General features: G+C 43.8%; 1 protein-coding gene across 2 annotated transcripts; it reads right to left on the bottom strand.

The window, feature by feature from the left end:
* Positions 1 to 329: 329 nt before the first annotated feature.
* LOC134563388 (uncharacterized) lies at positions 330 to 11,069 on the bottom strand. 2 transcript variants are annotated; one of them, XM_063421272.1, is made up of 3 exons: positions 10,385 to 11,069; positions 8,309 to 8,433; positions 330 to 2,906 (listed from the first exon to the last, which is right to left on the bottom strand). In XM_063421272.1, the coding sequence occupies exon 3, from the start codon at positions 2,407 to 2,409 to the stop codon at positions 1,507 to 1,509; it is 903 nt and encodes a 300-aa protein (XP_063277342.1). In that variant the 5' UTR covers positions 2,410 to 2,906; positions 8,309 to 8,433; positions 10,385 to 11,069; the 3' UTR covers positions 330 to 1,506. The 2 variants fall into 2 exon arrangements, with proteins under 2 accessions (XP_063277342.1, XP_063277343.1); XM_063421273.1 differs by lacking the exon at positions 10,385 to 11,069 and having other exon boundaries at positions 8,309 to 10,345.
* Positions 11,070 to 11,360: the final 291 nt, after the last annotated feature.

An 11,360-nucleotide genomic window follows, 5' to 3' on the forward strand; every position in this document is an offset into this window, starting at 1 on the left:
AACCCTGAGCTCAGCTACATTGGATCAGATCGAGGGGTTAAAAGAAAGCATCCACCAACCTCCTCTACCGGCATGGCTTTGAGATCTTTGCAGCTGCCGCCTGGCGAGACCACATGATCACCGCAGGCCTGGGAAAGTTTTAACTCTTTCCTGCCAGCACATGGAACTCCCAGAGCACTGCCCCTTCCCAGAGTGAGAACAGACAAAGTAATGGAACTATAAAGAGACATAGCATGAAACTGAAGCCCGTCAAGAGAGAGTGAAAAGATTGAGACAAAGGAAGAGGAGTTGTTAGCGTAGGAAAACATATAACCACACGAAGGCGATCATATGCGGTTCTTTATTCAAGCGCACGGGACACAGGGGCATACAGTGCCGAAATCTTGTGCTCAAGAATACAGAGTCGATTTGTGATTTTTATAGTTTAAATTATACACATGTTAACTAACCTCCACCCCTAGATACTGATTATCCTATTCCTTAGTTACTATCTTAAATCATACCTACGCTTCTACCCTGATCCACACTTGATTTGGTTAAAACAATGCTTCTCAATTATCTCCTGGGTTGCAGTCACACTTGATTCGGTCATTACAATAGCATGGAGCTGGTTGCAGAAGCTGACGCTTGTTCCAAAGCCGAGCTGCATCAAGTTCCAGTTGTACGTTCTCTACCTTCCTCCCCCCACACATACCTCAACTTAACCCCGTGGTTAACTTATACAGAAATTATATTTTTTAACCCTCCACCATCATTCTCCCCTTTGAAAGTATTTTCACTCTAATATACTAAGTGTAAATGCTTTCACTTAATACAGTCCATTAGGCTTCAGAGTTTATACTGGATGTTCATCTTCAAATCCTCTGTTGTCATAGGCTTTGTCCGGGATGTTGTTGCGGATTGGAGGCACTGGATATGGATTCCGTGCCAATGCCTTCATTATGGTCCTGTTCCCAGATGCCTTTTTCTGTATCTCTCTCTTCAGGATTCTGTAAACTGACCAAATTACTAAAAATATAATTAGTAAAATTATCAGATTTTCAAGGATAGACTTTATCCATGAACTCACATTCCATCCTAATCCTTCAAAGATTTTACCTAACCAGCTGGTAGCTAAATCCTTTTGTTCCTTTTGTGCCTCATGCTCTATTTGTTTTAACTGGCTGATGTCATGTTCTACATCTGCAGTTACATTTGGGATGTGGATGCAGCAATGGTCAATTTGTCCCTTTAAATATCCACACACTCCGTGTTCTTTCAAAAGTAACATATCTAAAGCCAAACGATTTTGCAGTCATTTTGGTGGTGGCCTGTAATTGCACATTGAGTTCCCTAAATCCCTCTTGTGTGATTCTTGCTAATCTATCTACCTGACCTGTGAGTCTATATAGCATTTCTCTATTTCGATAATTTGCAATGGGACTAAACAAGGATTCTAGGGCCCACCCAATCTTTACTAGAGGGTTCCTTCCAAGTGTCATCTGGGTTCTTGTCCTCTGAGACATCTCATTTTGCTTTTATTTGCAAGGGTTCACTGCTCCCGTTAAATGGGGATTTCTTCCAAATTGGACATAAGGTGGGAAGTCCCAGGGTGATTTCTCTTACCTCCCCGTCCATAGGCAAATGTGTTGTCCATGTGCCATCACTCATTGCCCATACAAACGGTCCTGGACTTCGAATTGAACTCCTGCTACATCTTACTATAATCTTGGAATCTATTTTGCCTTGTTTGTGTTTAATTTTCCTGCAGGCACAACCAATTTGTAAGGCTACTGCCAATGGTGACCACTGTTTTATTTCCAGATTATCAGAGGTGCAATCATAAATTTTATTACATACCCACCAACTTACTTTATTTGCCTCTTTCTGACTGCTAGTACCAGTACTCATCACTGTGGGATCTGTCTCATTTTCAGAGCCTTTCCATTTAATGCACCAGGGTGTGCTTTCCATATATTGGAATTTCTGGAGGATGCTCATAGACCATGCACTGTCCCAGGGTTCCAGTCCTTTCCAATCCTTTTCTTCACATTTCCACACCACAACACTTTCTGTAGCATTGTCCCTGATCTTTTGATAGTGTAGAAACCAACATTGCCATTTTGCAAGGTCTTGGTCCTTAACCCACCACTCTATGATTTGTCCTAATTTGCCATTACTGAGAATGCAGTCTGACTTTCTCATGGGTTGCATATAGCAACTCTCTGTTATCTTCCAGTACTCTCTGACCACCACCCTTGACTCTGGTACCTGTTTACATTTGATTGTTTTGTTCCCTCCTATTTCAGGTAATTTCGATGTTATTATTCCCCAGCTTACTGGGTCCCCTGCTGCCTTTGGTATTGGCAGACAGGCCGTTATTCTGCTGGTATTGTGCATTTTGGCAAAGTGTCTGACCAATCTAATCATTACATTTTCAGCCCGAATTTCATTAGAAATTTCTATTACTTATGTCTTTGCCTGTACCTCTCTCTTCATTCTAGAATGAAGAGTGGTTAGTTGACCCTCCTGTATTCCATATCCCAAAGTAACAGCAATCCCTACTGGTGACATTAGTATCCATGAAATTAACATTACCCACAAGAAGAGCATGAGCACAATTACCGATACCATTTGAACAGTTAGACATATCAGCCTCAGTTTTGTCGGTCCTATAGTTTCTACAGCCCACTACTGGACTCCATGGAGGACCTTCTTCACGCACGTGTAGTGTATCCAGGGTTCCACTCCAGCCACTTTGACTGCTGTAAAGGTGGTTAGCAGTACCTGATGGGGACCACTCCACTTCTCTTTTAGTGGTTCTTCGTTCCAGGTTTTGATGTATACTTCATCTCCTGGTTTGATGTTGTGGACTGGATTCTCCAGGGCCAGTGGTCGGTTCCACACGAGAACACTTCGAAGCCGAGCTAGAGTTTTCCCGAGGGACAGAACATAAGTATACATATCTTGTTTCCCTGTGACATGAACATTTGGATTGGGGTTAGGAGATTCATATGGTTTCCCATACAATATCTCATAAGGACTAACTGACATCCCACTCCTAGGCTTTATCCGAGTTCTTAGCAATGCTATTGGTAAAGCCTGTGGCCACTGCAGTTTGGCTTCCTGGCATATTTTACTGATCTGCCTCTTCAGTGTCTGGTTCATTCTCTCTACTTGCCCACTTGACTGGGGTCTCCATGGTGTGTGGAGGTCCCAAGATATTCCCAGTAACTTGCTTACCCCTTGTACCACCGTGGCTATAAAGTGTGGGCCTCTGTCTGATGATATCAGGGGCACCCCAAACCTGGGAATGATCTCCTGTAATAACCACTTAACTGTTTCCTTTGCTTGGTTTGTGCAACAGGGAAGGGCTTCTGGCCATCCAGAAAACGTGTCAACCCCTACTAACAGGTATTTGTATCCCCGAGTTCTTGGCAATTCTGCAAAATCTACTTGCCAATAGTCTCCTGGTTCTATTCCCATCCGAATTCTGCCTAATTGTGCCTGTCGTCTAGCTACCGGGTTGTTTTTCAGGCAGATTTCACATTTAGACATTACTGACTTGGCCATTGTTTGCATCCGTACTGAGATTAGGTATTGTCTTAACCACTTTATCAACGCCTCTGCACCCCAGTGACACTCATTATGTTTTACCTGTAAAATTTCTCTCATTACCAAAGGAGGTACCACTATTTGCCCTTGTGTGGTTACATACCACCCTTCTGCGTTCTTCTGTGCCTTCAGCAGTTGGGCTAGTCTGTCATCTTCTATTGTATATTTTGGCTTAGGAGGCAAATTAAATTGAGAGATATTAAGTCTTGATGGTATCAACGCCATTGTTTTCTGCACCTCTCGCGGTACCTGACGGGCTGCCCAATCTGCTCTTCGATTTCCTTCACAAATTTTGGAGTTGCCTGATTGATGTGCCTTGCAGTGCATGATTGCTACTTGTTCAGGTTTTTGTACTGCATCTATCAGTTGTAGGACTGCATCTTGATGTTTAATATTTGTACCTTGGGAGGACAGCAGTCCTCTTTCTTTCCATAAAGCTCCGTGTACATGCACTACTGTGAAGGCATATTTGGAGTCAGCCCATATATTTACTGTCTTCCCCTCACTCAGCTCTAGTGCTCTGGTTAATGTGATTAGTTCTGCCCTTTGTGCAGACGTGTTAGGTGGTAGTGCTTTTGCCTCTATTACTACATCAATTGTAGTTACCGCATATCCCGCGTATCTGGCTCTGTTCTCCATGAAGCTGCTTCCATCTGTAAAGAGTTCCCACTCTGGTTGCTCTAGGGAGGACATCCTTCAGATCTGTTCTTGCTGAATAGGTGTGCTCGATGACTTCTAGACAGTCATGCTCTAATGGACCTTCCTCAGCTGTGGCACTTAAAAATAGAGCTGGATTGAAGAGGTTAGTTGTTTTTAGTGCAACGTCATCCTGCTCAGTCAGGGTTACCTGAAATTTCATCATCTGGCTTGGAGAGAGCCAATGGCCCCCCTTTTGTTCCAGGACTGTAGTTACCATGTGTGGCACATAGACATCTATGTGTCTTCTCATCGTGAGCTTCTTGGCTACCTGTATCAGCAGCACGGTAGCTGCCACTGCCCGCGGACATGAAGGCCATCAGGCACTTACGTTGTCGAGTTGTTTGGAAAAGTAACCCACCGGCCTTTTCCAGCTTCCCAGTCGTTGGGTCAGGACTTCCAGTGCCAGTCGCTGCCTTTCATGCACGTACAGCTGAAAGTCTTTAGACAGATCAGGTAACCCCAAAGCAGGAGCAGTTGTCAATGCTTCCTTTAACTTCTGGAAGGCCTCTTTCTGTGGTTTGCCCCAGGTGAACAGCTGCGTCTTCTGAGCCTTGTACAAGGGTTTTGCAATCAGTCCATAGTCCATGATCCACAGGCGACACCACCCTGTCATTCCAAGGAAGATCCACAGATCGTGTAGATTCTGGGGCTCTGAAATAGCACAGATAGCTTGAATACAATTAGTACCCAGTTTTCTCTGCCCTTGTGAGATTTCACATCCCAGGTAAATCACAGTCTGTTGGGCAATCTGTGCCTTTTCTCTGGATACCTTATACCCTCCCATTCCTAATGAATTTAAAATCTCAATGGTTACCTTTATGCAGGTCATTTCTTCCTCTGTTGCAATCAAAATGTCATCTACATACTGGAGTAATAGATATTGGTCTCTCGGTACTTGCCCTTCTCTGGTCCAGATTTCCAGTTCCTTTGCCAGTTGACTTCCAAACAAAGTGGGAGAGCCCTTGTACCCCATCGGTAATCGAGTCCAGGTGAGCTGGGTTTTTCTTCCACTTTCTGGATGCTCCCACTCAAAGGCAAATAGTTTCCTACTTTCTTGGTCAAGGGGTATGCAGAAGAAGGCATCTTTTAAGTCAATTACAGTAAACCATTTATGTATCTCTTTTACAGATGCTAACAATGTATAGGGATTGGCAACCACTGGATGAATGTCTTTTGTTATTTCATTTATGCCTCTTAAATCCTGTACAAGTCTATACTCACCATTTGGTTTCTTTACTGGGAATATTGGGGTGTTGTATTCTGATTCACATTCCTCTAGAATTAGATATTTTAAGAATTTATCTATGGTCTTTGCTATTCCCTGTTGTGCTTCTGGTTTTATAGAGTATTGTTTGATTTGTACAGCCTTTGCTCCTTCTTTTAACTCTACATGTACCGGTTGTGCCAATTTAGATTTTCCAGGTACATCTGTTTCCCAGACAGAGGGAATTACTGCATCCTCTACTTCTTTAGGAATATTAGAAATTGGTTTTTCTTTTATCATCAAAATCTTTCCTGTCTTAGACTCGGGTATTTTCATTACGAGTTCACCATTCTCAAAAGTAATTACTGCCTCCAGTGCTGCCAGTAGATCGCACCCTAAGAGCAGAGTTGGGCAGTCTGGCATGTATAAGAATTCATGGGTCAAGATCAAAGCTCAGTTCTAGGGGTTGCAAGAATGGCCGTACCTCCTCCTTCCCTGTGGCTCCAATGACTGCTGCTGACTCGTTTCCGACCTGTCCCACAAGATAATTTAATACAGAATGTGTCGCCCACGTGTCAATGAGAAAATCTACGTCTTTTCCTTCTAAATGCAAAGCCACCATGGGCTCTCTTGATCCTGGCTCTCTCTCATGTAAAACCATGACCCTGGCTACACCATCCAGCTGAGGCTCACCACTCTGATTAAACATGCTGTCTAACTGAGGCTGACCATTCTGGCTAAACTGGTTTGGACACTCTCTTTTCCAGTGTCCCTCCATCCGACAATATGCACACTGATTCAGACCTAGTCTACCAAGACTAGAACCTCTGCCAAAGCCACCTCTATTAACGCCACGACCTCCTCTACCACGTCCCCGCCCCTGTCTCTGTAAAACTGCCAAAAGGCTTTGCCCCTGTTTCTTGGCAATTTCTCTGTCCCTGTTATTATAAACTTTCCAGGCAACCTCTAGGAGTTTATCCAAGTTTCTTAACTCTTCACCTTCCAGTTTCTGTAGCTTTTTCCTAATATCTTCCTGTGCCTGACCCAGAAAAATAAAGGCAAGCTGAGTTCTTCCTTGCTCACTGTCTACCTGAAGATCAGTATATCTTCTAGCTGCTTCCTTAAGTCTTTCTAGAAAGGCAGTGGGAGAGTCTTTCTTTTCCTGTTGAATTTCATACAACTTAGACCAGTTCATACTCTTAGGTATTGCCTGTTGAACACCAACTGAAATCCACTCCTGATATCTCTTTACATTAACATATCTACTCCAGAGGGGTCATTAGCATCCCACTCTGGGTCTGAAGTGGGAAAATTATAATCCAGTGTCCCTGTCACCAAACCATTTCGTATATCTTCTCTAGTTCTTTCTCTTGCTGCTCGAAGAACCATATCTCTCTCTGTCCCATCCATCAGAGTGTCTAATATCACATGAATATCTTCCCAATCAGGGTTCTGAGTTTTCATTATCATCTTAACCATGCTAGCTGCCTTATCTGGGTTTTCTCTATATGTTCCAGCTGATTGTTTCCATATAACTAAATCAGCAGGTGAAAAGGGTACCTTTACAAAGACAGGTCCATTAGTTCCCACCCCTTGCCTTAGTGGTGCAATGATTGTTCTCTTTTGTTTGCCTGATTTTAATATACCCTTTCCTGCCTTAGGCCACTCCGGGGCCAGTTTTCCTCGCGTTTGGTGAGCTACTGGGGCATCTAGCTCATCCGCTTCACGGTCACTACTTTCCATTCTGTCTTCTTCACATTCCCCCTTTGTTTCCGCCTCACAATCATCCTGGACAGGTGAATCTGGCAGGGGAGGGTACAGGGGGGCAGACGGGAGAGGAGCTGGCAAAGGAGGTGTAGGTGGGAGCGGAGGGTACCCTTGAACCGGTGTCGGAAGAGGGATAAATCTTTCAGCTGGTGTCGGCGGTGGGGCAGGATAGCTTTGAGCAGGTATATGTGGAGAAGGGGATGTTCTCTGAGCAGGTGGAGCAGGGGCAGGCACCCGAGCAGGCGGAGGAGTGGCAGGCACAGGCAGAGGAGGATAATTACCTTCAGCAGACAAAGGTGGGGGTAAAACATATTGTGCTGGTGTGAGCGAGGGGAGTGTAAGAGAATCAGGTGGGGTCAAGGTGAGCGGGGTAGAACTTGGTGTTCAGGGGGCTGTGGTGGGGGCAGGGGCTATAGGGGCTATTGATAAATTTACATCTAATTCATCTTTTTTTTCCCCTAAAATTTCACTTAAAACTACATGTTCCATACAATGCTTATTTTGGACACAAGCCAGACACTTATTATTCTCAAGCTTCATTGCTTCCATTTTGTCAAGCCACAAAACCGGTTTCTCGAGCAAGCATAGAAATAAATCAAGATATGGAATTTGTTCTACCATTCCATCTTGTGTACAACGCGATCTAAGTTGCATAATAACCTTCACATCAAAAGACCCGTTTTTCGGCCACCTCTGGTTTTCAGGCAAAGCATATTTTGGCCAGTGAACATTACAATATTCAATCAATTTATCTTTTCCTAATTCCTGACCGAAGTTCCCCTCTTTCCAATGTGCCAACAAACAACCCAAAGGAGAAGAACTTGGTATAGAGGCATTATTGCTGCCCAAAACCTCTTTTAACCCTTTTAGTTTCTCCATATTACAGATACATAAAAACCACAGATGCCGAACCTGCAACGCTTTTGCGATGTCTGACGGACGGCTGCCTAGGCAATACCACCAGGAATTCCTTTTGCCCAACCAAGTGTAGCTTTCGCTGCATCTTAATGGCAGGCCCCCAGACCAGAAAATAAAGAACCTTACCTCTCACCAGGGGTCATTGTGAGCGGCGAGGGTCGCGGCGCTGATAAGCTCCTCGAGAAATCACCTGGTGCCGGCTGGAGCGTGATCGGGTCACAGGGTCCTGGCTGCGCCCACAAGGTCCCGTCCTGGGAAAACATATAACCACACGAAGGCGATCATATGCGGTTCTTTATTCAAGCGTGCGGGACACGGGAATACAGTGCCGAAATCTTGTGCCCAAGAATACAGAGTCGATTTGTGATTTTTATAGTTTAAATTATACACATGTTAACTAACCTCCACCCCTAGATACTGATTATCCTATTCCTTAGTTACTATCTTAAATCATACCTACGCTTCTACCCTGATCCACACTTGATTTGGTTAAAACAATGCTTCTCAATTATCTCCTGGGTTGCAGTCACACTTGATTCGGTCATTACAATAGCATGGAGCTGGTTGCAGAAGCTGACGCTTGTTCCAAAGCCGAGCTGCATCAAGTTCCAGTTGTACGTTCTCTACCTTCCTCCCCCCCACACATACCTCAACTTAACCCTGTGGTTAACTTATACAGAAATTATATTTTTTAACCCTTCACCATCAGAGTGGCCTAATTTGGCTGGACATCTCTAGTAAACTATGGATAATGGACTATTTTTTCCTGTAACATATGAATGCTGTTGGGGGGGATGTAAAGCTCTAGTTAAAAGCGATATGAAGCTCTTTGCTCCTAAGGAAAAGGGGATTTTTAGTTTTTGAAATGAAGGTGATTTTGGAAATAGAAGAGAATCTTTGTTTTATACTAGAAGAGGCATCCTTAAACAGTGCCCCTAATAAGCAGATGTGGCCCATATGCAGTGTTGGGAAAGCTGCTATTGGGAGGGACCTCACAAAGGCAGGTTTTCTGGGCGGCTGTCTTTGTGAGAGATGAGACCCACAAGACAACTTTTATGTTGTCAGTAGAGAAATTCCAAAGAAGTTTCTAAGAGAGACTCCTTTCCTAAAAGAACTGATGAAAGATTATTTTTGAATGGTGAAACTGACTGAAAATTCCAAGTTTTGTCTCTTTGTGTTTTATGTGAGAAAGTAAACCATTAACAGGGGAGGGGGGGGGGGGAGTGCTTTGAAAGCTTCAATTTTATTTTTTTTTTCTTTCCCTTTTTCTTTTGGTGTGTGTTAATAAATCTATCTATTTTTATCTTTAAGTTAAGCCTGTTTTGCCTTTTCTCCTAATCTTATTTTCACAACAAGAGACTATTTAGACCACTACACTAAATTTAACAAGCAGAATTCAGCGAACATGAAACCTCTACAACTACTGATTACAAAACATCCTTGCTGTAGAATTAATTCTTTTGAAGATTGTACATAATTTTGTCGGTTATAAACCTGGTGACATGGAGGGAACTGGTTCAGACCAAGATCTGGGGGTTGTGCCTGAGCTCTGCCCCTGCCTGCATCACTCATTCCTCTATAATCCTGCCCAAGCATTCCACAGGTAAGACAGGAGCAATGTTTCCCATACTTTATTACCTTAAACACTGGTCTCTTATTAACAGGCATGGGAACATAGGCACATGTAGAAGGCAGCTGTAAAAATACTAGTACATAAATAAAGACCAAATTAATGTGTTCTTTCTAAAGTACACCTTCATGTCAAAGAGCAATACTTCTCTCTTCTTAACAACTGCTACTTCTTTCTCTGACATCAAATTCTGCAGTAAAAGGGCAATGCTTAACAGTATCATAAAAGTGTACAGTAGAAACTGGAGAAGGACTCTGGGTGAAAAATCTGACACATATTCATAGCAACAACAGCCGAGTTCGATCTCTTCTGCTGGCCTTTTCATATGTGTAGCTCAATGAAATATTTTTTATGGAGTGTCATAGTGTCCTGGTTTAGGACAAATTAGGGGAAAATCTCCAAAGGAGCTTCTTAAAGGAAACAAACCTCCACAACTCCCCCACCACCATCACCACCAGGTTCGGGAAGAATTTCCTCGGAGGAAAAGTGGAAAAAACTTGTTTATTAAGAAATGACAAAAAACACTCCCCAACACAAGAAAAACAGCCCGAGATGACAACAAATGTTTTCACCAGTCCAAGAGAGGGTGAGCAGTCTCTGCTGGGGAGGGTGCCAAAGCTTCTCTCATAGATGCAGACTCCGGGGCGGGGCGGTCCCTTCGACGTTCCCGAATCAGGGCCCGAAGCAGGTCCGATGTCTTCAGGGAAGGGGAGGAAGGAAAGAAGGGGAAAAACAAAAACAGAAAAATGGCAAAAAGCAAGCAAAAAGCAAGAGAGCAAAGTCAGCAGCCAGCAAAGCCTAAAACTAGCAGCGACAAGCAAGAGAGCAAGCAGCCGGGGGAGGGGCGTGGCTATAGACAAAACAAACCGAGAGCACGGGAACAGAAACACACGATTAGGATACAAAGCATGAAAATATCCTGTCACCCCAGGACACATAGTCTAAGAGAGGAAGTATGCAGGGCATCTCTTTGAATTCCTCATGACTTTAGTAAGACCATACCCTTTCCCAAAACTACTGCCAGACTTCCTGATAAAATTGGAAAAATCTGTATTTGATAACATTTTATCTTCAACACTTAGAAAAAACGGTTATGTCACACAAAGTCATGATTTCTTATTGACAATTTTGAACAATCCAATCCAATCTGAGCAAGACACTATATATCTGTGCCTAGCAATTCATATAAGATTTAAGAAAGTCCAGAAATGCAGTATTTATTTATGAACAACCTCATGCCCTCTCGCATGCACACGACTCGGTGGCCACAGCTCCCCCTTGCTGGTGCATCTGCTATCAGCCCTCTCTGGCAGTGGCCCCAGCTCCTGCTGCCAGCATGCAGCTGTCACAACAGCAGGGACAGCATGCCACAGGGCCCATGCATGTTCACCCTGCTCAGATGCCCATCTCCCACTAGCCCCTTGCTTAAGGCTTTCTTCACAGGCAGATCCATCCCGTACAGGTGTGCTGTGTGGATTTGTGCCATGGCCTCTCTTAAAGCCAACCTGCCTACAGGTTCCCCAGAAACCCACCTGGTACCTTCAGATC

The sequence above is a fragment of the Prinia subflava genome, chromosome W (assembly GCF_021018805.1).
Source record: "Prinia subflava isolate CZ2003 ecotype Zambia chromosome W, Cam_Psub_1.2, whole genome shotgun sequence".
Lineage (NCBI taxonomy): Eukaryota > Metazoa > Chordata > Aves > Passeriformes > Cisticolidae > Prinia > Prinia subflava.